At 42.4% G+C, this 26925-nt stretch overlaps 3 protein-coding genes across 3 annotated transcripts; 1 reads left to right on the top strand and 2 right to left on the bottom strand.

Annotated features, from left to right (window-relative positions):
* Positions 1 to 649: 649 nt before the first annotated feature.
* On the top strand, positions 650 to 6611 carry CENPQ (centromere protein Q; the record flags this gene model as incomplete). Its single annotated transcript, XM_079550150.1, has 8 exons — positions 650 to 802; positions 2966 to 3026; positions 3398 to 3512; positions 4349 to 4417; positions 4808 to 4937; positions 5632 to 5751; positions 6010 to 6087; positions 6483 to 6611. The coding sequence occupies 8 exons, from the start codon at positions 650 to 652 to the stop codon at positions 6609 to 6611; spliced, it is 855 nt and encodes a 284-aa protein (XP_079406276.1).
* A 4566-nt stretch (positions 6612 to 11177) lies between these two features.
* On the bottom strand, positions 11178 to 18644 carry LOC306959024 (cytochrome P450 2K1-like; the record flags this gene model as incomplete). Its single annotated transcript, XM_079550704.1, has 9 exons — positions 11178 to 11365; positions 13061 to 13202; positions 13410 to 13594; positions 14404 to 14545; positions 15129 to 15302; positions 16333 to 16493; positions 16880 to 17029; positions 17361 to 17523; positions 18459 to 18644. The coding sequence occupies 9 exons, from the start codon at positions 18642 to 18644 to the stop codon at positions 11178 to 11180; spliced, it is 1491 nt and encodes a 496-aa protein (XP_079406830.1).
* Positions 18645 to 21407: 2763 nt separating this feature from the next.
* LOC306959026 (cytochrome P450 2K1-like) lies at positions 21408 to 26485 on the bottom strand (the record flags this gene model as incomplete). Its single annotated transcript, XM_079550706.1, has 9 exons — positions 21408 to 21595; positions 21877 to 22018; positions 22267 to 22451; positions 22613 to 22754; positions 23011 to 23184; positions 23838 to 23998; positions 24905 to 25054; positions 25227 to 25389; positions 26306 to 26485. 9 exons carry the CDS (start codon positions 26483 to 26485, stop codon positions 21408 to 21410), a joined length of 1485 nt encoding a protein of 494 aa, XP_079406832.1.
* Between the last annotated feature and the right edge of the window lie 440 nt (positions 26486 to 26925).

Here is a 26925-nt window from a genome sequence, read left to right as displayed (position 1 = left end):
CAGTGTGCATGCGCGTATTCCCGCCCTGTGCCCGCCCTTCTACGCGGGGGGCGGTGCCTGCCAATGCGCATGCGCCGGTTTGCGCGCGGGGTACGGTTTGCTAACGGCTCTATGGGCTGACGCGAATCGGTGGCGGTGGGAACGCTCAGCAGGCGGCGGGGTGGTGAGTCTTTGGGCAGGGTGGTGAGTCTTTGGGCAGGGTGAGGCGCTGGAGGGGTTGGTGGATGTTTGTGCTGTATTATCCGGCATGGGCTCGGGAAAGCGGGGAGGGGGTCTTTGCAGTTACAGGCTATAGTTCCCATCATGCTTTGCTCTCGGCGAGTGTATGCAGCCGCTCCCGCGGGCCCCGGTGCATGTTGGGAGTTGTAGTCTGCGTGCCGGTTCAGACGTGGCCATTCGCTGCTGTGTGGAAGCGGGAGGGCTGGTCTGCTTTCAGGGACAGAGGGGCAGCGGGCGCAGGCTGGAGCAGAGGAAGCTCCATGTGAGCGTGGGGGAAAACCTCCGTACTGTGAGGGTGACAGACACTGGGACATGCTCTGCCTGTTGGTTTTTACAGCCCTGTGCTCGTTGATGCATGGTTTGAGCTACGTGGAATTGAATTAGTGGGTATTTCGTGTTGTTTCCTCCTGTTCTGTATGGCTTGCAGACCATGAAACGGCGCCGTGCATCTTCTGGTAAAAGGGGAGAGGCTGCTGATGGGGGAACAGCAAAAAGACCCACTAAGTCGCACAACCTGCAAGGACCTACTAGCCAGAAAAAGGGAACAGGGGGCAGAGGAAATAAACATCATCAGAAAAAAAAGGTGAGTCATTATTTTTGAGTAAAGCAAGCTAGAAAAGTAACGAAAGAAAGAAAGAAAGAAGAGTTCTGTCTGCTTTTCTGGTGTAATTGATAATGAATCCCTCATTAAAGTTACTCCTTGTGAGAAAATGCCCTTACAGACATTGACCAAGGCCATGGGGTCCAACCTTTTGGCTAGACAGCTAGGAATTGTCTTTGGCTACATATAAAATACATAGGTTGCTCACAAAGCAATGTCTCATTTTTATTTCCATGGAAACTATAATAGATACAATGAGCACAGTGCCACCATTTGATAGAGCAAATTCTTAGCTACAAAATGCTGTTTTTGAACATAGCCACCACCATTAGCTATGCATTTTCACTAGTCGTGAGCAGGAGCCTTCATGCTACCCTCCTGAAATTCTGCACCAGAGGAGGTGACCACTTTCGTTCTCTCCACTGCTGATATGCACCACCAACCCCTCACTATGCTCACATCCACTGGTTGGTCTCCATAAATCACAGAATCACAGAATGGCCAGGGTTGGAAGAGACCTCAAGGATCACGAAGCTCCAACCCCCCACCACGTGCAGGGCCACCAACGTCCCCATTTCATAGCAGCCCAGGCTGCCCAGGGCCCCATCCAACCTGGCCTTGAACACCTCCAGGGATGGACGGGGCATCACAGCCTCTCTGGGCAGCTGTTCCAGCACCTCACCACTCTCATAGCACAGAACTTCCTCCTGACATTCAACCTCAATCTTCCCTCCCTCAACTTCAAACCATTTCCCCTTGTCCTGCTGTTATCTTCCCTTTGAAAGAGTTGATTCCCCTCCCTTCGGACTCCTTAGGTACTGAAGATGCTGCAGTGAGGTCTTTTTTTTTCTCCACAGCCTTTTCTTCTCCAGGCTGAACGAGCCCAGCTCCCTCAGCCTGTCTTCATAGGGAAGATGCTCCAGTCCCCTGATCATCTTTGTGGACCCTCTCTAACAGCTCTCTGTCTTTCTTGTTTTGTGGGCTCCAGACCTGGACACAGTACTGCAGATAAATGTTCAGCAAGTGTTGATGAGTGTCCATGGTGGCCGTTTTTTCTGCATGGAGGAGTTCAGTGACACACCGTTGCTTCATCTCCACTTCCATGTCAGATGCCATTCTGTCAGACTGTCTATAATGCCTGTATGTGATGGGATATTGATGGGAAGGTTCAATCTCTACTGCCATCCCAGCAACGTCTGCCTCTGATATTATGGGCCAACATAATAAAACAGAGGCATTACTTTCAGAGCAGCCCTTCTATGTTCCATAGTTGATGTGTTTAAGCAACAATTATTTTATTTCCTTTTTTTATATATATTTGTATTTTTTTATTCAAGCCTAAAACGAAAGAGAGCAACAAAATCATAAAACCAGAGGGATGTGTGACCTGTTTTTGTGACATTAACACATCAGGCAGGTTTGATGACAATGGCTGCCATTCCTAGTGAGCTCTCAAGATGTTTGTTAAAGGTTTTCAGTGAAATTTTATTCTTCCTGTGCTTCATCCTTGAGAACAGTTGTTGACAAATGTACGTACTGCTAAAAAGTGATGACATGAATAAGGCATGACTATCTGTTGGGGGATATCTCTTCCTGGAACGACAGGGCTTAAAAAAAGTCTGACAAAGAGACATAATCTGTTTTTTGAGTTGAGTGTCTGATTGCAATCCCATACAACCCATTATATTATCTGCAGATTTTCAATCTATGTTAATTAAAGTGTAGTTGCAAATACACAAAAAAAAATTGATGATCTTTTTCATCAATCTTGAAACCTGTTCTCAAGTTCCTGTTTCAGAACGGGAAGCACGGCTACGTATCTTTCTCTGTTCACAGGACTGAGTTTAGCCAATGTATGAAAATGCATAAAATTGTTTGCCATCACTTGAGTTAGTGCAGCCCTAATTAGACAAAAATATTGTGTGTTTCATGAGCCATCCTTCAAACAGGAGCAACTGGGAAGAGCGAGTTGCTTTCCTTAACCTGCCTGAGATGAATTAAAGTGTTATGGTTCAGAAAGCTTTTTTTGTAGTCAGGCACTGATGTGCTTTCACATGGTATAGCAGGTTTCTGATAGAAAATAAGTGATTGCACATTAAAGGATGTTTCAAAATGACAGCGTTTGTGGTAAATATTTCTTTTCAGCATGTCACTCAGGCAGTCGGAAGGAAAGATGAGGAACATGAGGATTCTTCTTCCTCTGCAGGTCAGATTGTGTTCTTTCCTTATTTTTTGTCTCATATGGTGCTGATAGTAACTACTCTGTTCAAGTCATAGATGTTTAAGGTATGTCAGTAAAATAAGTTGGAGGTTGTTTTTTTCTGAACAGTAACTGAATATTTGCAGTACAGTCTTAGTCTAGGAAGTAACCTGTTTCTATTTTGTGCTTGTTAAAGAACTTGTCACTTGCAACAAGTAAGCACTGCATAATGTGGATGGATTTGATGTAATATTTTTGTGGCATGGAAAAATATGAACCATTACATCTTTGTCTGCTAGGTGATTGAGGTGAGTCGTGAGGCTGTTGACCAAGATTTGGGAAACCATTTCTCTTCCTTTTTACCTTTGTGTTGTCAGGAGAAAAAGGTCGTTCAAAAAAGGTGAAGCTATCCAGTGCTAAGCTAGGATCGTGGCAACCGCTCTCAGAGAGCAGCAGGAAGTTTCTGGAAGGTGTGGTGGACTCAGGAATACTGTAAGTGCTGCATATCCTGGTGATTCTTTTCTGCTTCACAAGGAATAGACTGAAAAATCATAATACTGCCTAGGTCAGGAAAGCTTTGGAGCTCTTCTGGTGATGTAGTCGGCTGGATACATTTTACCTGGTATAGAATCATTTAATTTTGAAAAGACCTATTATGATCAAGGTCAGCCAAAGGTCACCTAATTCTATCACTTAAGCCACTAAGCCATGTCCCTAAACACCCCATCCACACATCTCTTAAATACCTCCAAGGCTGGGTGTTCAACCACCTCCCTGGGCAGCATGTTCCAAGGTCTAGCTGCCCTATCCATCGTGCTCCATCCTCCTCCCAGAAAGTTGAAGAAAGCAATGAGGTCTCCCTTCAGCCTTCTCTTTTCTGAGCTGAACAACTCTTTTTCCCTCAGTCTCTCTTTATATGTCTTACTTCCCCATTCCTTCACCTGCCTCACTGCTATTCTCTTCACATGCTCAATCAAGGCAACTCAGTATTTTGCTTGTAGAAAGGGGTCCAAAACTAGATGTGGTACTTCAGATATGGTCTCACCTGTGCTGAGTACAGAGGGGCAGTCCTTAGTACAGTTGGACACTGTTTCTGGTGAGAACTAGGGACACCATTGGCCTTTTTGACCATCTGGGCTCACTGTTTGTATTCATGTGGCTGTTGACCAAAACCCCTCTTGTGTCCTTTTCTGTCAGAAAGTGTATGATGTAATACTTTGCCTGAAGCTGGGAATTTTCATCTAGAGAAGTTCTGACTGTTTTCACTTGTCTTGATGCATTCTTCATGTTTTCAGGCTTTCTGATAAAATTTTTGCCTTTCTTTCCAGATCTATTTTGTGCCAACAAAGTAAGGGAAAAGATGATGTTCAGAAACACCTCAATTTGCTGAAAGAAAGGTAAGAAATTATAATTTTGGGTCTGGTCATCTGATTTCCTACTGTACATGCAGTATGATGGCAGTCAAGATGATCTGCTCCATGACTTTCCCTGGCCCTGAGATCAGACTGACAGGCCTGTAGTTCTCCAGATCCTCTTTTGTGCCCTTCCTGTAGGCAAGCATCATGTTTGCTAATCCACAGTTAATGAATTTTAGAATTCCACTTTGGAAAATAATTTAAGACAGCTTTTCCTCCCATCTTGATCCTTCTGCTTCACTGGCAGCAATTGTGCTAAACTGTTTTATTTCTCCACAGGGAAGTTAATAGTTAGTTTTCTTTTTATTTTGAAAAGAAAAAAGACAAAACTCCTAACAAGTCATTCTTTTTTTCTTCTTCTTATAAATGAAGGGTGCTGAGAGTCTTCAAGACCTTAAAGGTACCCTCAGGGAAGCTGAGCAACCTGAGCAATGTCCTGAGGTTTCAAGTGGCACAGAAACAAATGCTTGAGATGAATGAAACAGCTTTGGTACAATTGCAGGTATGAAATGTGCAGAAGGGAACGAAACAAGTTTTAAGCTCTTGCTATTCATAGAATGGCCTGGGTTGCAAAGGCCCACAGCGCTCCTCCAGTCCCAACCCCTGCTGTGTGCAGGTCGCCAACCAGCAGCCCAGGCTGCCCAGAGCCACATCCAGCCTGGCCTTGAATGCCTGCAGGGATGGGGCATCCACAGCCTCCTTGGGCAACCTGTGCCAGTGCCTCACCACCCTCTGGGGGAAAAACTTCCTCCTCAGATCCAACCCAAACCTCCCTTGTCTCACTTTAAAACCATTCCCCTTGTCCTATCACTATTCCTTAGTGTGCTGCAACGTTATGGTAGGACTGCTGGCTGTGCCTGTGCTGCTCTGAAGGTGCAGTCTGCTGTTTGTCATTGTCACCCACCTTTGCTGCAGAACAGAGTGTCTTTTAGTTCGTGGGTTTTTTTCAGTATCTTGACTGATGTTTTGGAGAAGAGACAGGAAACCCTCAGTGACTTGCAAAGTACTAATGAAGATATTAAAGAATCTTTAAGTGCAGTTGCTGTTCTGGTTTTCTTTTTTTTTGGTGTTGTTTTTTTTTTTTTCCTGTTCTTTAGAACAGCATGTGTAGGGATTTTTATACTTTTTCTTAAATACAGAAGTCTTACCATCTCTAAAGTCGATGTTGTTCTGGTTTTGCTTATATTTCATCTTAGGAAGAAATAAATGAAGCTGAGAAATCAGCAGAACACACAGAAGAAACTATACTGAGACTGCAGCACAACATCCAGGTGCTCAAGGGCCAGTTGGAGGAAGAGGAAAGAAAGGCCAGGAAGGTACTGACAGTAGGTCTTGCTGCATTACAGGAGAAGCTGTTTTAAGAGCCAGCAGAGCCAAGCTGTTTTGCAGAGAAGGTTGTGTATGAAGGCCTCATCTGCCTTTAGAAATGTACCTTTTCAGTTTTTCAACTTCAGTTACAAAATTAAACAAACAAACAAACAAACAAAACAACTTGGGTAATGACAGTTTATTTTTCTACTTGTGTGTTTGATATTTGTTTGTTCTTATTTGTCTTGTTTATTTTTCCCTTCTAGCTGTTCCGGGAAGGTGACAATAAAGAACTTCACCTTCCAGAACTCCCCAAATGCAGTTTACAGGCATCCACTTTGCAGGTGAGCATGGAGTATATTTTCAGAGGCAATTTGATTATTTGTTTATCACTTAACCAGTGCCAGAAAGGCCAGTCTAGCAGAAAGATTTTTCTTTTTCTTTCTTTTTTATTCAGAACATAGAGCTGTGTTTTAAAAACAGAATAAAGCCCTTGAAAACATGCCACTTAAAGGAACACCTGTCATGTCTTTGGAACCCTACGGTCCTAGGGAGCCTGTAATCATTTCTGGTGCATATCTATGGATGGAAGGAAGCCTATCTCATTCTGTGCCTTTGAATCTCTATTATTTTTAGCTGTATCTAAATACAGCTAGGCTGCATGAAAGTGTGATGGATTGAAATTCCTTTTGGACTCAACGTAATCAGTTTTTTATTGCCTGCTATTCTTTCTTTTCAGGAAGAGATTTTGATGGTAGAAAATCAGAAGGGTCTTTTAGAGGATATGAACACCATTCAGCAGTCAGCTGACATGAGGAATATGTTGACCTTCATTGAAAAGATCTATGAGAAGGTGGACTTTGTTTGAGAAACTTAAACACTTGGACTCTTCTCTGAAACAAGATTTATGCCAGCGCACTCTGTGGTACAGTGGGACATCGTACTGGGTCATGGAAATGGCACTTCTGTTCTTAATGGCTTTACTGTTGTGCTGCTGAATATAATCCAAGCTGTAAGTTTGTATCTGCATTTTATTTCCTTGGACCTGTTATGGCTTCTTCTCATGCTGAAATCTGTTGTCCCATGTGAAGGGTCGGAGGAAGGTGGCACCTGTGTATCCTTAAGTAATTTCATACACTAAAGTTACCTGTTGTATTTGGACTTTTTGTGCTTTGTGAATTGTTGAAAGCAGTGCCTCTTAAACTAACACTTATTTTGGGATTAAGTCCATCTTTAAACCTGAAATGTAGTACAGATATGTTTATCTCATACTCTGTTACAAGTCTCCTTATCCACTTTTTATTTAAAAGTAACCTAAAATCGTCTCCATGGCAGGAGATTAAAATTCCTGTTGAATTGGTAGAAATTACTCGTTTATATTTACATTTTCATATTCAGTGCTTCTAAAAACACACTTCTATGTTGTTTATGCTCATGATTGGAGAAAGTGGGTGAGAAAACTATAGAGCAAATTTTTTAAGTTGCAAGTTGTGCTCACCTCATTTCATTCATTGCCAGTTATTGTCCAGCTTTATAGAAAGAAAATGAAGTCAAACATCCATTTTCACGTGTCCTTTCATCTCCTGTATTTTTTTTCCAGGGTAGAGTTTCTATTGTAAGTGGTTGAGTTATTAAATAGTGCTTTCTCTAGCCAAACTGTCAGCTGGAACACAGTGCTCTTTACATTGACTTACCACACAGATGCTTGTTCTGTTGCTTACTAGCTACTGAAACTCTTAATAAAACATGAGACAATCGTCTCATAATTTCTTCTCCTACATTTAGAAGGAAAACTAGATTATAAATGTTTCTAAATACTTTGGATAACTCTGCTTACTGACATAACTGTACAGTGTTTATAAGATGCTGCAAATTTTAATGAGGGAAGTCTCTCCTTTATTTCCCTGATGCAGGAGAGGGGTCTCACAGTAATAATAAAACTTGTAAAAGCTTTGCAAATCTATCCTTTCCTGTCCTGTTTCCTGCAACCAAGCAGAATATCCCAAGTTGCTTCTGTAGCACCTGGAAGTAACTGAAACTTCAGTTTCACAAATATTAGCTTCAGGTGGGTGAGCTACAAGCCTCAGATTTGTTGAGATACTGCAACAATATAAATCCATATTCCGTATCAGCTCTACCTTGTGCTCATCCAACCTGGCCTTGAACACCTCCAGGGATGGACGGTGCATCACAGCCTCTCTGGGCAGCTGTTCCAGCACCTCACCACTCTCACAGCACACAACTTCCCCCTGACATCCAACCTCCATCTGCCCTCCCTCAACTCCAAACCATTTCCTCTTGTCCTGCAGTTATCAACCCTTTGAAAGAGTTGATTCCTATTTGGTCAAATGAATGCTGAAAGGTATTTTCTTAACTAAACACCAAGGTGTAGAGTTGAGCAGTCTGAGCTTCAGCAATTTGCTTTGTTAACGTACCTCTTCTCTGACATGGGGGGCAGGTTGCCTCTGTGTCTCGGTCAGTGCCATTGTTTTTCCATCCCTCAGTCTGCTGGCGACAGCTGTGTGAGTTGACTAGTGATGGCTGTTGGGATATACCAGTCTTCCCATCTGCCATGGGTTTCTGCATCTAGCAGGTTTCTGCTAGTATATGCTTTTGTTTGGGGGAAAATTCTCTTTGCAGTATCAATTCCGTAAACTTTTTGTTTTGCTTTGTCAACAGATGAGTCAGGAAAAGCAAAAAGCACGCAGAGATATCTTTCTCTTATTCTTGGTAAGGGGAAAATTCCCCTATGCACTTCTTGGTGATGGCTCAGCAAGCAGCAATGTTCTTTGCAATAGCACGAGGCCAAAGGGTCCTGATGTGTCTGGGTGGCCATGAGTACTGCTCAGCTCCCACTCTGCTGGGGGAGAGCAAAGTGTGAAGTGGGATTGACCAGGGTTTACGTTTTGCTCTCAGCCTACTCCCACTTCCTCTTACCATCACTAGGAGGTGGGAGGCCTCTGTCAGCTGGAATTTGTAGTCGGTGTACATGCAATATTTGAGTGAGAAAGTGCATTGCAAAAGCAGCAGATATTTGCTAGGGTTGTGTGCTGCGTTTACCAAGGTTTTATAGCTACAGAAAAGTCAGGAATGATCTTGGATTTCTGGACTAAGGTCAACTTGGATTAAGATTTTTCCTGAGCAGTAATGTTGTACCCCAAGTAAACAACTTAATTTCTTCTCTATCTGTGGTAGACATGCAGGATGCATCTATATTAATGAAAAAAATGTACAGGGCTGTAGTGTTGCAAATCTTCCATCACTGCAGAAGATGAGTAGCTGCTCTACAGATGCAAATGTCATCATGTGGTGGAAGAAGATTTTGTGTTTCTTCTCAAGGTGAGATTTTTCTCAGACAGCTGTACCCAAAGTGTCCAATAGATGAAGTACTGTCATAATTACAACTGTGGCCCTTTTGATGGCTAGCAGTCACTGATTTATGTTATGTGAAAGTGTGCTCTCAGGAAAAACACAGTGTAATTGTATAATCTCCTCCTTCAAGCACTGAGATCGCGCCTTCAGTTATCTCATTATGCCTTCAGACGCTTCATTTGTAAGATATTCAAGATTGGGGTATGGATAGGCTGTAAGATTTGTAAGATATTTGTAAGATTGGGGTATGGATAGGCTGGATAGCTGGGCTGAGGCTAGTGGGATGGAGATCAACAAGACCAAGGGCCAGGTCCTGAACTTTGGTCACATCCACCTTAGGCAACTCTACAGGTTTGGGGCAGAGTGGCTGGAAGACTGTGTGGAAGAAACTGACCTGGGTTGTTAACTGATACTCAGCTGAACGTGAGCCAGCAGTGTGCCCAGGTGGCCAAGAAGGCCAACTGGCATCCTGGCTTGTATCAGAAATAGTGCAATCAGCAAGAGCAGGAGGTGATTGTCCTTCTGTACTCAGTCTGGTGAGGATGCACCTCAAGTGCTGTGTTCAGTTTTTAGCTCTTCACTAGAAGAAAACATGGAGGCCCTGGACTGTGTTCAGAGAAGGCCAACAAAGCTGCGAGGGATCTGGAGAACAAGTCTTATGAGGAGTCACTGAGAGCTACAGAGAAGTCATCTGAGCAGCCAGGGATTAAGTTAGGAAAGCTACAACCCAGGCAGAATTAAACTTAGCCAGGGTCATGAAGGTAAACAAGAAGTAGTGCCAACCTCATGAAGTTTCACAGGGCTAAGTGCAAGGTCCTGCATCAGGGCAATCCCAAGCAAAGACTGAGGTTGGGCAGAGAATGGCTGGAAAGCAGCCTTGAGGAGAAGGATTTGGGAGTGTCAGTTAATGCAAGATTCACATGAGCTAGCAATGTGCACTCACAGCCTGGAAGGCCAAACGTAGCCCTGGAAGCACTCAAGGCCAGGCTAGATGGGACTGTAAGCAACCTGGTCTAGAGGGAGGTGTCCCTGCCTACAGCAGGGGGTTGGAAGTGGGTGATCTCAAAGGTCCTGTCCAACTCAAACCATTCTATGATTGTTTAATCTATAGAAGCGGAGGCTCGGGGGAGATCTTATCACAGTCCCTAGAACCTTGAAAGGAGGTTGTGGCAACATGGGGTTTGGCCTCTGTTTCCATACAATCAGTGGTAGGATGAGAAGGAATAGCCTCAAGTTGCTCCAGGGGAGATTCAGGTTTGACGTTAGGAAAAACCTTCAGAAGAGTGGTCTGGTGCTGGAATCGGCTGCCCAGGTGTGTGGTGAGGTCACTGTCCCTGGAGGTGTTCAAGAAACGTTTGGATGTTGCACTAAGAGACATGGTTTAGCGGGGAAATGGTGACCTGTAGATGGTTGGACTGGATGATGTTGGAGGCCTTTTCTGACACTGATGGTTCTGTGATTTCTTGTTACACTGAATTTCTTATATTACAGAGGTGTTTTATTTAAAGGCGAATATGTGGTAGAAAGGCACACATCTAATTTGCTTGGACTACGCTGAGGAAACAAGATAATATCTTTCATTTTCTAAAGCTGTTCTCACTGGCTTTTGATACCTGTTCTATTGTCAAATCCTTTTTCAAACTTTGCCTTCTGTGGAACCTGCCCTGTATTTTCATACATGTCAGTTAATGTTTACAATTCAGAGGCAGAAGAAGAAATAAAGTTTCTGTATTATTTAGCCCAGATTAGGCAATCAGTTAGGTTGATCCTTGAGTCACTGATAATTCTGGTCCACAACAAGTGCCCTTTCACAGTGAGTGGACTTTTTTTATTGTTCAGTAGCTTGTGGTAGTAAAGGTAACAAGAGAACAATTGGACTAGGTGATCTCGTAGATGCTTTCCAACCTTGTGATTCTATGATTCTAAATAAAAAATAAAATAACATTTTGGTTTAGATGTGCTGAAGACTTTCATTACGATGCAGTGTTGCGAATATTTTTTGCCAAAGGAAGCCATGAAAAAGTCAAGACATTTTCACACCGAATTGATGCTGATTTGAGCCCTAAGAGCGTGCTACAGCACAGATTTTATAGGGTTTGGGGACAACGTTAAATGAAACAGCAGGGCTGAGGTCCAGGTCTGAGGAGGAAACTCCAGGAGGAGGCTGGAAGGTGAACCTCTGCAGGAGGCTGGTGAAGAAGAGGAAGAGCTCCATTTTGGCAAGAGTCTCACCGGCACAGATCCTCCGTCCTGCAAAGACATGCAGAATGTGTGGGAACAGAATCAGCTGGAGCTGATATTCAGTGGTTGGAAGATATCAAACATCTCTCAGCACCTTTTATTCTGAGGAAGAACAGTGACTTGAAATGCCGTGTCCCAAATATGAACAAAAGACAAAGCAACACTCAGAAGTACATGGGAGCATGAGAGAGATGCTTGGATATTTGGTCTTAAAGGAGTAATTATAAAGCCACTCAGTCATTATTTTCTTTTCCTAAAGAGGGTTGGTTGTATGCTTGTATTTGGGGATACCTGGAAATACAATCTAAATTTCTGAACTCCAGTTTTCAACAAAATATGTGTTCTTCTTCTCCAGTAAGGATTTATTTTTGGTTCCTGAACCACCTGTGACTGGTTTTGTCCAGATTTTGGCAAGCTTAGCCTAATCACAGGCAATTTTTTATGTTATATTTTGACAGGAAAGACCTCAGAAAACTCAGAAATGTTGGCTATGCCAGGACAGAGCTGCGAGAGGGTGGAGATAGTCTGTGGAACACTTAACATAAGCCCCCTTTTAGAACTGTTGTGAATGTAATTTTTTTTCAATCCTGGTCAAATTCAGCAGCTTCTGAACTTCTTAATAATAGTTCAAGGCCAGAACTAACAACGGCCTGAACTAAGATTTGATTTTAACTCCCCTGTTTGACAAGGAAGAAAATGAGACACTATGGCATGGCTGTGCTATGAACCAAGCCTTCCAGGGAATGCCCAGATCTCACGTTTCCTGGATGTGATTTCAGTGGGGATGTTTAGACTTGAATCTGATAAGGAAGGTTACTGAATTGAGAACATCAGACATTCTTTCACAAAAAAAAAATGGGTTTTACCTTATGTTGGGTGTTGAGTATGATGAGAAAAAGCATATTCAAATGTGACACAAAATATATACAAGGCCTATAAAAAGTGCAGAGTGTTGTGGAAATGCTGGCCAGAAATCGATTATAGGAACTTAACTGAACAATGACAGAGCCTGAAAAACAGTAGAAATGTCAGTAAAGGAGCATCACTGTGAGAGTAGGAATATCCTGTGCTCTGGAAAAGGATGCGGGTATGTAAAATGAGGAGATCATCACTCTTTGTAGGAGACTCAATGGCAGCCACTTTACATCCTTTGTTATTAAAAGGAGTTTAGGTATTAACATAACGTGACCCTTGTTTGTTGTCACAGGTTAAGGAGACCTGATCAGCTGGGACTAATGAGGACTCTTGAAAAGGGACATTAAAAAGTTAAACTTGGTGCCCCAGGATCCACATTTCCTTCATGCTTTGTATATATAGGATATATATGACCAGAAATGCAGCTGTATATGGGAAGAGCTAGAGCCAAAGATTCACATGTTGTAGAGCAGATTGTGTTTGTAATGCAGAAATGTGTTATCTAAACATTCAGGAAATTTGCTGAAAACCTCCTTCACATTTAAGAATGCACTACCAGTTCTGTTTTATAACGATTAAATACTGTGAAACTAAGAACCAGAGGCTGAAAAAATTAGCAGACGTTTGTGAGCACTACCCATTATCAGAAATACATCCTGAGAAAGTTGTGAAATATAAGTTGGGCAATGATCCCATGAAAAGGGCAGTATGGGGGCTTTGATAATGAAGAACCACTGGTATGAGCTGCCTAAGACTGGTACAACAGCAGTAAATAAAATGAGAAGGTACCTGCTGAAAATGGCATGAAAGCATCTTTCTTCACTAATTTTCCCTTGGAATCAAGAAAGTGTTCAGGATAGAACATGTCTGGTTTCTCCCACTGGGATTTGTCTCGCAGGACAGAGGTCAGCAAAGGGATGATGTAGGTTCCCTGCAAAATGAGACAGTGGAGGTATTCTGCAGTCAAATATTTCAGTGGAGGTAATGGCAATAAGATTTTACCATCAAGAAATCAGCCTGGACAACGAAATTATTCTGACTGCCATTGTGTGGCTTCACAAAAGCATTCATGTACGTCACATTACTCAAGGTTGAGATTGGAGAAACGCTAAAAGAAACAATCCCATAAGCATCTCACCTTGGGAATGAAATAGTCTCTGAGAGTGACATCTTCAGCAGTCTCATGAGGCAAATCCAATGGCAGGATATTAGCAAACCGCTGAACTTCGTGGATAACAGCATCTGTATATGGCATTTGAGTTCGATGCTCAATGCGAGGGGGGTTTGACCCGATCACTTGATCTATCTCTTCTTGGACCTTTCCTAAAGAGAGAAATCAATGCAAGAAAGAGATAATGGTTCACCCCTCAGACATACTGGATTGCACTGATGCAAAACTATGGAAGATCTGGAGTGAAAACCACACACTCTGCCAAAATCTTTTAATAATGGGTGGTGAGCAGAACTACAGTGTCTGATAATTTCTTTGCCAATAAGGATAATTGAAGAAGACTCTTCATAGTTAATATTTTCCTTGTCAACTAAATATATGTGTAAAAGTGCGTATAAGTTCTGTTTTCTTATATATCCTTGCATTAAAATATTAACAACGGAACTAGTAAAATTACTTCTTTTGTAATTTCATATTCTCTGCTGGGTTCTGTGTTGTTTTCTGGAAGGTGGGAGGCAGCAGCTTCAGATCAGCTTGGCAGAGGTAGCAAAATGTCCCTCTCTGCAGATGTTGGGCAAAGAGCAGTTCCCTGAATGCTTGCAGGCATTTAAAGTGCAAGTCTCCTCCACTGATTATCCACGGGGTGTTTCTGAAAGAAATCTGGAACAGCTTCATTGCCCAACACAGGATAGCTCTGTGTGTTGTTTTTTTCTTTTTTCTTTTTTTCTAATCATCAAGATTTTACTGAGAAAAGAACTTAGTCCATACGAAAATTGTCAGTAATCTATAGTGTAGACTGGCTAATGTGTCCTTCACTGGGTCTGAACCACAGGCTGTAGTCATACCTAGATAATAATTAACTGAAAAGTTCATCTTTTTTTAACAGATTCATTAACCATCAAAGGTCCTATTCAGTTCTTAAAGTGCTGAATTCAAGAGCATCTGTCATAAAGCCACTTACTCTGAATTTCAGGGTACTTTAGCATCAGCAGAAAGCTCCAGTTTAGTGTGGTGGAAATGGTCTCAACACCAGCAGTGAACAAGTTGCTCACCAAGCTTAGCAGGTTGCCATTATGGAAATACCCATTGGTTGTGGATTTCTCCTGAAAGAAGTGAATGAGGTAGAAGGGTGAAAACTTAAAGCTTTCCATGGAAAATGCGATACAGACAGCTAAATACTCTATTTAATATAAAGGACAAAGAGCTTTGGGCTTATACCCAGGTAACAGTGTTGACAGAGGTTTTGTTTTGTGTAACCGCTGCCATTAATGAGGCCAGCTTCAAAGAGAGTTGGTTTATCTCTGTAGAAGGTAACTAAGATGCATCGCAGCCATCAAATAAGGATCCCAGTAGAGCCCTTTTGCTCTGTAATGCATTACGTTTTTGGAAGAGTCAAAAGGACTAGAACAGGGCATGTGGAAAGGTGTAGCCTTGGCAAATGTACCCAACTAGTCTGGAGAAAAGCTTAAAGAAAGAAATTTTTGCTGATTGAAAGGGGTCAGAACTGCAACAGAATGAAATATTCATTCATTCAGAATGAAATACCCATTCATACCCACTGATTCTTCAACCGTGTTGGCTGAAGCTAAATTGCCAAAGAAAGCAAGCTATGGTTATTAGCACTCAAAGGAAATTGTGAAGGACTTCACAAAGGCATGAAAGTTTGAAGAAAAAAGATTCAGTTACCTCCTGCTGTTTAACAAGGAATGCATCAATGAAACTTCTTTGATCATTTTTGTCCAGAGTTTTGAGATTTTCTAGAAAAGTAACTTTTACATAAGCATGGAATTCGTCTCTGTTTTTGAGAAGAGTCTTGTTGGCCCTCAGGAGGAATCCAAGGTATGGGAAGATGTTGTACATCTACAAGAGTGAAAGATGTTAGCATTTAGCTGCCAAAAGTCTAAGTACATTTTACAGGAACAAATGAATAATATCATGTCCCCTTTTCAGATACAAAGAACGGAGACTTTACGTTAATATTTTGTTGTTTAGATCACAACAGGACAAATTCATGGTAGAAAATCCCCCAAGGACTGATAAATACAGGAAACAGTAAAAATTCGAGGAGTACTACAGTTATTTCCCATGCATCTCAATCTGTGTCACACACAAACATACATGGAGCATAATCACAAAATGAAAGGAAGAAATTGGTGTGAAAAACTGTATCTTGCCACTGTTGCAATGGTATAAACGGTGGTATGTTAAACCCTTTCCCTCTGCAGAATGGAAGTTGAATTGTGCAGATGTGTATGGTGATATCTGTACCACTGGCTGCAAATGGTTTATCACTCATTGAGACATTTCCACATACAAGTAGCATGGAACAATATGTTCTGTATCAGGGCTTCTTATACAGGTAGCCCATACCCTCCATAACTTCTCCCTTTCCCATGTTCTGAGAGTGTACTGCATGGGCAGCTCACTGTACATGTGTGAGCCATATTTTGGGGAAAGTTATCTCACAGAAAATTAAACTGACTACCATATATTCCTTTATAATTGTATTTTATGTTTTGCTTTATTTTATGTTTTATTTTATTTTATTTCATTTTATTTTTTATTTTATTTTATTTCTCCCATTCACTTCACGTCAATGCTCTGCAAACAGGAAATATCACAAGGGAAAAAGGAAGGAAGAAGGGAGAAAGCAATCTGATTTTTTCAGTCCAGATTTAACACTCATCCAACTACAATTTAAGTTGTTACGAGACTGAGGGTTTGGCTGATGGATGCATGATGACCTGATCACCTTGTAAGCTTTGTTTTGTCCCCAAATGACTGTAAATTCATTCTCTCTCAATATCTCAGTCTTTTTTGTTTAATACCCTCAATGGACCACCAGTATAATTTCACTATAGAATAGCAACATGAAAATGTTTAATATTACCGTAACCAAAGGTTTCCCTGCAAGCCTCATGCTTTCATTGGTCAGATGTTGAAGCCTTATAAATCTGGAGTCCTTGTAGTCAAATCGTTTTCCAAGTAATATTGATACGATAATGTTAGCAACTGCTGCGTTGATTATTTTACTAGCATCAAAGGGTTTTCCTACACAATGAACAAAAGAACACATTACATTGTGGGAAGACACTATGTAAGTTAAACACTGATTATTACTATTTATTTATTTTTATTATTAGTGACGAGCACTTATTGTCAGATAACCATACCAAATGAACAGAGGAGCCAAATTAATCAAATTGATTTAGCTCAAAGTAAACAGCTGAAGAACTTGAGAAGGTTATTGTCAAACCACAGGGTACCTGGGCTGGATGGGGCTGTGAGCAACCTGGTCTGATGGGAGGTGTCCCCTCCTACAGCAGGGAGGTTGGAACTAGATGAGCTTAAAAGTCCCTTCCAACCGAAACCATTCTATGATTCTATGATAATTTGAACAAAACCATAGAGATCTGACGAACGTCTCATCTACCCACCTTCTTGTGACCCGATGATGTCTATCAGATAGCCATACTCCTCCACAATGCGGTCCTCAATGGCTCTTTTTCCCATCCCGAAGTCTCGTAAGGTTGTGAGAGTAAATCTTCGCATCACTTTCCAGTTTTCACCGTGAGCAAAAACAATCCCTGACGCACAGAGGAGATTCCAAGGCAGTGGCAGATTTAGAGTAAATAGTTTGCAGAGAAATGACATAGGCAGCAATAACAGTGAGTTTGGAAACAGGTTAAATTCTGTCTGACTGAGGTAATAAAAGTTTCCCTGAATTTGTTCAGACTTCAACAAAAGACAGAAAAACAAAATTTGATTCAATATTCGAATAGATCCACTGAAGTCAATGAGGTTATGACTCCCTATTTCCCACGCCTTATATTTTCTCTCATTCTAAGTGATGTGACATCCTCTGCTTTTTAAGTAGGAAACAGAGTTTTTTGATTAGGAAAAAGAAAGCCAACTTACCATTTCCTCTGGTCAGATCTTCAAAGATGGGGATTTTAGGTCGCTCTGCAAACGCATCTGCCTGGTTTATGAGAGCTTCCTTCACTGTCTCATACCCAGAGATCACTACTATTTTCCTTTGCCCCATCTGAACGCTGAAGACAGGACCATATTTTTTTGACAGCTGACAGAAGAAGATAACAGTGACTTACAACTTTTGCAACCTACAGACAAATTCACCATTTTTTCAGTGCTGCTTATTGACCTGCCTTGTCCATAAGTTATGAAAATGTTTTCCTAAGCCATTTTGCCTAAGCTGGTACCTTTTTAGCTTGGTTTATTTTTACTTAACACAATGTTCTTGGTTCTCCTGACAATATGAGGTGGTCTGCATGACTGATCTTCCTTTCTAGAGTGTTTGTACAGGGAATCTGAAGGTAAGCATTTAGCACTGGCAGTCAAAGCCATCAGCAGCCAATAAGCAAGTGCCAGCACCTATACAGAATGACATAGCAGCAGTGACATGTGTGTGAATTAAGGGCAGTGCCTTGGGTGGGGGTACTGTCATACCAGACTCTTGTAGCTGCAGCAGAATTTGATCTTTGCAGAGGGTTTTTCTCACTAACAGCCTTCTGCCATTTGCAATGTTGACACTGAGGGTGAACATATGGTTCCCAGTTGTGTTTATGCACAGAATATGTGTGAATTCTAAGCCTTGAGCTGAGCTCAAGTTGGGGGATGAGCTGTCTGATAGAATAGACACAGCAATTACAGCAAAGATATAGTGGTTCCATTGACCTGAAAGGAGATGGAGCCTGCTTTTGCCAAGCCAGTTAAATTGCATGGGATATCTGCAAATTATTTTCCAAAACTGCATCTCAGTGTTCTTTCAAATCTGTGGTTGTGACATTCATGCAGACATGTAGGTACAAATATTTCATTTAAAATCATCACTGAGGAGAAGAGAAATTCTCTGGCATCTCTGACTATGCACTTATGTGTGATTATGTGAACGATAGGATCATAGAATATCCTGAAGAATAGAATAGGATATCCTGGGAGCGATCCACAGGGATCGTTTGATCCAGCATTGAGTCCAGCGTAAAAGATAATGGCTACCTGTAGATAAGTCCTGTAGGGTCTCTTCAAATCAAACAAATGAAGGTTTCCAATGATGGGTAAGGCCCTTGGTCCTGGGGGAAACTTCTTTCTCTGGTGGTTACTCCAGACACCTCCAATTTTCATAATGAACAAAAAAGTCAGGATGAACACTAAAGCCATGGTCGTGCAGTTGCTCCAGTCCATCTCTATTCAGCAGAGTGTTACTACAAAAGAGACAAGAGAAAATGCAAAGTCTGGATTTCTGTCTTCTTGGAAAAAAAGAAAGAAAAAAAAAAGAAACACTAGTCCATAAACCTCTATTCCAGTTAGGGGTATTGCACTTTGTGACTAGCTTGTTCTCTTTCCCTGTGCCTGTTAATGAGTACCAGTATGGTACAGATTCAGTTAAATATTTACCAAGCCTGTGTGATCGGGTGACCATCCATCATTGCCCAATAATGATAGCCCAGATGTCATGAATCTGCTGTTTGATATCAAAGTCATGAATTCTGCATGTCATTCAGCTTACTGATAGTTAGATTTTCACCCTTGTTACTGGCACAGCGTTGTTACCCTAAGTGCTGAAATCAGAATGCCAACACCCAAGTGATTAATACACAGAGATATTTTTGCTAAGTGCTTAGGCACTTTTGTAACTTTGCTCTCATTGGCTTGATTGGAAATTTCAAATCACACAATCATGGAATCATTGACAGTGACAGGGACCACTGGAAGTCATCTGATCCAATCCCCTCCCTCATGCAGGAGCACCTGGAACTACTTGCCCAGTGATCTACAGAAGGCTCTTGAACATCTCCAAAGAGGAGAGTCCACAGGCTTTTTGGGAAACCTGTGCAGTTAACAACATTTTATTTATGCGTATTGTATTTAAAATATAGAGCTTTATCTTTGAGGTAGGCAATTAAACATCCATGGTTACCAGTGTGGAATAAGCAGACTCTTTAAATCTTAATTAGCATAACTCTAGTAGAGACCTGGAATGTTTGAAATGAGCTGCACTCTAGAGCTATCATTTTGTTGAGTGTAAGGGAGCCTAGCAAGGAAACTTCAGATATTCTTGCTTCTAAGCCTCATTGTCTGTGTCTTCATACATAAATCAATAATGATAGGAGCCAGAGCTTCTAAGCCATACCTTTGATGGTAAGATCATTCAAACAAGAAGCACTAAGCACTATGATTCTATGATGCACTGAAGTGCTCTAAATCTCACTTAGCAATAAATTCTAGTTGATGATAGAAAAGCAGCACTGTTGAGCTAGGAATGCCTATACTATGTTTAAACTACAAGAGTGAGAACTCTCAGGACAAGAGGAGAAAGGGAAATGGTTTCAAACTGAAAGAGGGTAGATTTAGACTAGATATTAGGACAAAATTCTTTACTGTGGGGGTGGTGAGACACTGGAACAGGTTGCCCAAGGAGGCTGTGGATGTCCCCTCCCTTGATGTCCTCAAAGCCAGGCAGGATGGGGCTCTGGGCAGCCTGGTCTGCTGGTTGGCGACCTGCACACAGCAGGGGTTGGAACTGGATGATCTTTGAAGTCCTTTTCAACCCAGGCCATTCTATGATTCTATGATGTGATTCTATAACAGCACATAGCTGGCTCATGTGGAGCTTGGTGCCCATCAGGACCCTCAGGACCTTTTCTACCAAGATGCTTTTCAGCATAGAGGGAGTGATTCATGGTCTTGTTCTTCCCCAGGTGCAGGACTTTGCCCTTTTCTTTGCTGACCTTCTTGAGATACTTGTCAGCCTGTTTCTCCAGCCATTTGATATCCCCCTGGATGACAGCCAGATCCTCGGGTGTATCAGTCACTCCTCTTAATTTTGTGCCATCAGCAATTTTTCTGAGGTTACATTCTGCTCCTTCATCTATATCATGAATGAAGTTGTTCAAGAAGCCTGGACACAGTGTTGATCCTCTATGTCCTACTGGCCCCAAACGAGACTTGGCACCACTGCCCACCACCCTACACGGCTGTTTTTTCAGCCATTTGAAACCTACCTCATTATCTCCCCAACCAGCCCATTCTTTATCAGCTTCACGATGGACAACTTATGGCAAATGATGTTGAAAGCTTTGCTTAAGTTCAAGAAGACAAGATAGTTCTCAAATACCCTTTTGACTCAAAAGCTACAGCAGGGCTCTTTAATAAACAAGTTGGAAGGGACAAATTGGTGCCATGGAAGCACTGGCTTGCCCAGTTCCTACTGGAAGTACTGCCCTGATTTGTTCTCAACACAGAGTTTCCATTTCAGGTGCAAAACTGCTCAGTTTTGAAGAGAACATTGGCGACAGTCTGATTTGACATGGAGAATTTATTGTTTTCCTGTGTTTTTCTAATTTGTATTAGCACATATATTATTCCATAGAAAATTAAAATAATTTCAATTTCTGGATGGCATGCAATCCTCTATGAGTCCTCTGTGTGACTGCACCAAAGTTCTGCAGTAGTGAACATCTTGCACTCATCTCACGCTGAACTGTTCAGTGACATTTCTATGTGTGTCTTTGCATTCACTCAGGGCAGTGGTGTGGGGACAAAATGTGCAATGGGCCATTTTCACTGGGCAGCTGAGTGCAGCTGTGCTGGAGGAGGAAGGTGAAAGTCCCCGTGTGCGTACGTGACATGTGTGCAACACCCATGAGCTCTGGCCACAGAGTCAGCACAGTCTGGTCCCAGGCTCTTTTCTTGAGGGGAACATGCAGAATGGACTCATTTGTCCTCACAGGGACCATCAATGTGCTCATTCAATGAGTGGCAGAAGGTCAGGACTGCGAACTTTTGGAACGGTGGGTGACACACCTCTTGCTACGAGTCAAGGTGTGCCTGGGCAAGAAATCACCTACTAGCTTCAGAAGTACCAGACTTGCCTGGTGGGAATAGAGGTGAACTGAGATATTTCATCTGAGTGTCCCAGGAAAAGAAGGCAGCTGATAAAAGTGCCTAGGAACGTGACACTGCACAGACCTCATGAGTGACTGGGGCAACGACAAACCTAGTGGTGGCAGAGAGATCCAGGTCTGAGGGGGAAACTCCAGGAGGTGGCTGGAAGGTGAACCTCTGCAGAAGGCTGGTGAAGAAAAGGAAGAGCTCCATTTTGGCAAGAGTCTCACCAGCACAGGTCCTTCGCCCTGCAAAGAAATGCAGAATGGTCTGTAAGAGTCAGTGGGAGCTGTGCTCCTTTCCTTTCCTTTCCTTTTGTTTTGTTTTCCAGTTGTGAGGGGCTTTATGTCATAGGGGAGTGAATTCAGAGTCTGAGTCCATGGGTAAAGCTGGGCTATTCAAGTTAGCAGATGTAGGTGGAGAGAGAAGGAGAGGTAACACCTGGGAAAAGTGTGGAATATCAGCTTCTGTGAGAAAGAGAGAATTGCAGATGCCCAGTTCAGAGCCCAAAGAGCAGAATAGAACATACCTGCTGAAAAAGGCATGAAAGCATCCCTCTTTACAAACTTCCCCTCCGAGTTGAGGAAATGCTCAGGGTAGAAGGAGCACGGTTTCTCCCACTGGGTTTTGTCTTGCAGGACAGAGTTGAGCAAGGGGATGACATAGGTTCCCTGCAAACCAAGGTAGAGCAGTTATTGCGCTAACAGTGGTGTTGCTGGGAGCGGTGGTGAATGCTGGAGCTGAAGAAATATAACATATTAACATATTATCATGTTATCACATGAACAGGGCAGCTGCTGCTGAAGTAGCTGTGAGCACCTCGCAGTGAGTGAGCATCCCTGGATGCAAGGCAGTCTGGAAAGAAAGAGGTGTCCCATTGGGGAGAGAGGGAAGGAAAGAAGTGCTGCTGGTGTCTTACCTTGGGAATGAAATGGCCTTTGATAGTGACATCCATGGTAGTCTCATGAGGCAAGTTCAATGGCAGGATATTAGCAAACCTCTGAATTTCATGCACAACAGCATCTGTGTATGGCATTTTAGTTCGGTGCTCGGTTCTTGGGAGGTTTGATCCGATCACTTGATCTATCTCTTCCTGGACTTTTTCTGAAAAGAGCACATGGATCATACATGCGTTGTTCAACTCTCTCTTTCCTCTGCTGGGAATACTGGGATAAGGAGAACTGGCTTTTTATTCAGCCCTGCTTTGGTTCAGGGCAAGGTGACCTGATGAGAAGAAAGCCACTGAGCGCCCAGTTTCCACTTACTCTGAATTTCAGGATATTTCATCATGAGCAGAAGGCCCCAGCGCAAAGTGGTGGCTGTGGTATCCATGCCAGCTACAAACAGATTTCTCACGACCTCAGTTAAGTTTACATCATCAAAAAATTTATTGTCCTTTCCATTCTCCTGGAAAAATAACACAATAATTCAATCAGCCGGTTAAATAGTCAAGAAGCACTGTTTTAATTTTGGAAAAGACAGTAAGGTTGATTTCAGTGTTAACAAGAATACTTTGAAGTACAGGGAACACTCGCTGGGTTTATCCAAGTGAGGAAGACAAGCTTTCTCTCCCCTGGGCCATGGAGCAGAGCATATCAAAGAATGTATGCATCCATTGAAAGAGAAGCAAGGTGATGTGAGGAGGCTGCTGGCATTCCGTTACCTCTTGTTGTCTGACAAGAAAAGCATCGATGAAGCTCCTCTGGTCATTTCTGTCCAGGACTTTGAGATACTTTGTGAAAGTGTCCTTGATAAATTGGTTGACTTCTTTTACATTCTCAAGTAAATTTTTTTTGCCCTTCAGGAAGAATCCAAGGATGGGGAAGGTATTGTACAGCTGTAAGATGCACAGAGGCAGAGGAAGAAAAAGCAGGTACTAAGTAGATGTACCACTATTCAACAGTGCTTCTCAACCAAACCCCATACAGAAAATATTATATAGCCTTATAATCTTGTCACAAAGCACTCTTTACGCATCTCTTCCCCACCCAACTAAGTAAAATTGATAAAATTTACTGTCTCTAATATATAAATCACACTAGCTGATGGCCCAGAAATCCCATGTTTATGTGTATGTCTTGGACATAATTTCCTACCACTCCACTCTTAGATTTCTCATCCCTCCCTCTGCAGCTTGCTTGGAGTTGGGTGTCTCAAGAGATGTTTACAATTGAAGAGACAGTTGCAGACATTTCCACAGTTTTGACACTGTTCTTTGTCTGGGAGATAGGAAATGAAGGGCAACTTCTATCACCTGGGGACACTTTCCTTTTTTGTGTAGCATGCTCTTCAGTTGTTTTTGATGAAGTGAAGCTACACTAGCCCAGACTAAGAGAAACCCGTATGTAGTACCAAAGGTCTGTTTCCTGCCACTTCAGGATGCGTTTGTCACATACAGAGAGATGAATGTCAGTGATCGGGGGTACGTGCACTGTTCTCACTCTGTGTTGTGCACGATTTTGAAGAGAAACATTCAACCAGATCAATTACCGACACTGATGGACTTCCAAAAAGCTTCGTACTTTCATTCATCAGTGACATAAGTCTTTTGAATGTGGGGTCTTCGTAGTCAAACCGCTTTCCAAGCAAAATGGACACAATGACATTAGCAACAGCAGAATTCATCAGCTCAGTCGTCTCAAGGGGCTTCCCTAGCAAAGGAAAAGATGATGCAAACAACACAATCAATGGTTATTGCCATCAATTAAAATGCAACAACAGCAGGTAGAGCCTCAGTGAAGTCAGGGAAATGATAGGCACAGAGTTGGCTTGTAAGAAAGATGGAGGGAGATTTTGTAAAAGGGAATGTAGTGATAGGACAAGAAGTAGTGTTTTAGCATGGAAACAGGGTAGTGGACATAAAGAAGGGATTCTTCACAATGAGGATGATGAGGCAGTGGAGCAGGACGCCTGGAGAAGTAGTGGGTGCCATCACTGGAGGAACTCGAGACCAGGCTGGATGGAGGTTCTGAGCAACCTGATCTAGTGGAAGGTTTTCCTACATTTCCCAGGCAATCTGGACTAGATCGTCTGTAGAGGTTCCTTCCAACCCAGGCCACTCTGTCAGTCTGTGATTCCATTCTAAGTGCTGCTGCTGGTAACTAACCTAGTGACAAATAGTCCTGGATGATGCTGGAGAAATGTATAAAGGAATCTTCTGTCTTCTACTGGAAGGCGCTTTCCAGACATAAGCCTCGACGGGCAATCAATTTTCCAGTCTAGATATGCGCAACCCTGCAATTGCCTTCTACTTTGCTCCTGAGTCCAAGTCTGTCCTTTATGGAGGAGCTGCACATGGCATAATAAGGCCTTTTCCTCAACTGGACTGTTTTGAATTGAACTCTGTGTTTGCCTTCCAGTGCTTCAATAAAAGTTTTCATTTACACACCAGGCAATTGCCAGGTAGAGGTACAAGGAGACAGACACAACTCATGTGTACTCATCACAGCATTGATATTGGAGAATGATGTACCTCTTCTTCCTTCTTCCTTTGGTATTCCTGAAAACGCTTTCAGAGAAAAGTCAGGTACATGCTATCAAATTAAGAATCTCCCTACCTTTCTGTGACTCAATTACGTCTGCCAGGTATCCGTACTCTTCTACAATATGATCTTCTATGGCCTTCTTTCCCATCCCAAAGTCTCGTAAGGTTGTAAGAGTAAATCTGCGCATCACTTTCCAGTTTTCTCCACGAGCAAATACAACTCCTGAAATGGAAAATTAAAACACATACACAGCAATTCAAGCAAAGGGTCTTCATGCACTCTGTGATGGTTTCACACTGATGGACTGCTGAGGTTCATCAGGTTCATCATCTTCTCTTTCACCTGCGCCTCTTGAAAAGGACGGGGACAGAAAATGTGAGAACGGCCCACTCACCTTTTCCTTTTGCTGTTTCTTCTATGATTGGTATTTTAGGCCTGCCAGCAAATGCATCTGCATGATTCACCAAAGCTTCCTTCACTGTGTCATATCCTGACAGCACCACCACTTTCCTCAGTCCCATCTGAACTGTGAAGACTGGGCCATACGTTTCAGAAAACTAGTAGAATGAAAAGAAAGAGGAAGAGGATGATGTTCGGCAAAGCAAAAAGCACTTGTTATTCAGCAGGTTCAATGTTCTTCTTCCCACATGGCACTGGCTTTGCATTTGCTGTCCCAAATGTTGGGAATTCATGCTGCAAGTGTTGGAGCTTCTGTGATTTAAAAGATTCACAATAGGGTCTGTAATCCTTAATTGAGTATTTGAATAAAAGATTTTCAGTGGGCCTAATAATGTCCACTACACTGATTCTGTCACTCATTGGAAATGCATAGCTAACCAAAATGAGATTGATTTCCAAGCTGGTAATACATCAAGGCACGGGAACTGCCAGAAACCCTTATGTTTGCTGTTCTTGGCTTTGAGGAATAGCTCAGCGAGGGATGCCCAGATCCTAAAATATCTGACTGCTATACACTATTATTCCAAGAGCCCTGAGTTTCCTGCTACGAGGTACAAAAGAATAAGCAGGGAGGTTTTTTTCCTAGTTTGCTCTGGGAAACCAGAAAGTTTTCCCATCAAGAGAGAGCATCAAAAATTTGTTTGCCAGTTTCCCGATGACTGAGTCCAGCAAACAGCTTTCAAAAAGCTCTGGTCCCTTCCCTAACTGTTTCAGCAGTCCCTGGTGAAGTTTCTGTAATTATGAGAGACCCAGGACCCCTCTCTTGTTGTTACCCTTGCCTGAAGAGTGCTAACATTTCCTCTGTTCCACAGAATTAGCTCAGTTCCCTCGATAATGTGGTTGCAAGCCAATTGCGCTGCACTACACAGTACCACATAGTAGGGAGAGAAGCCACTGCAAAGAATAATACAGTTGTGTTTGCAATTTCCATACCTTGAGATCTCTGTATGCCTTTCAAGAAGTCAGTGACGGACTTGGAGTGAGAGCTCTAAGGAAAGGAACAACAGAAGTTACCTGTAGCATTGTCTGGCCAAGTTTCTTTAGGTCCATCATGTGCAGATTTCCAATGATGGGTAAAGGCTGCGGTCCTGGGGGGAATTTTGCTTGGCTCCTCCAGAAATGTTGTGTTTTCAAACTCAGCAGGAGAATTAGGATGAACAGTAAGCCCACAGGAACAAGGCTGGCCCAATCCATTGCCTTTCAGCAAAAGCTGAACTGAAGAGATGATAATTCAAGCAAGCTCCTACCTGAAGCTCTTTCAAGCAATAATGGCACTTCTGCACCAAGAGGTGTAGAAGTTGAGGGATGAGCTCCACTTCTCAGAAATGTTGGAAGTGACAACTCTCCTCAATTTTACCCTCATAAAATACCTACTGGGCAGTACCAAAACACACTAATTTTATGCTCTCCTAGTTATTGTTTAGCGAGTTATCTGTCAATTAGTGTTTTACACTGGTAGAGATATCTGGTGGCATAAATGTAGCAAGGACAACTCAAATTCTGTCTTGAACTTTGAAATTGAAATCAGTAGAACATACTGGAGACAGTAAAGAAGTGTGTGTGCCAAAGAGATGCAAGGGTCATTTGTTTCATTTAAATGCTCTGTTCTTTAAAACAATCTTCTTTATTACTCC

Source organism: Tetrao urogallus (genome assembly GCF_951394365.1).
Source record: "Tetrao urogallus genome assembly, chromosome: 2".
In the NCBI taxonomy this organism is placed as follows: domain Eukaryota; kingdom Metazoa; phylum Chordata; class Aves; order Galliformes; family Phasianidae; genus Tetrao; species Tetrao urogallus.
This window is presented reverse-complemented; position numbering and strand designations above follow the sequence as displayed.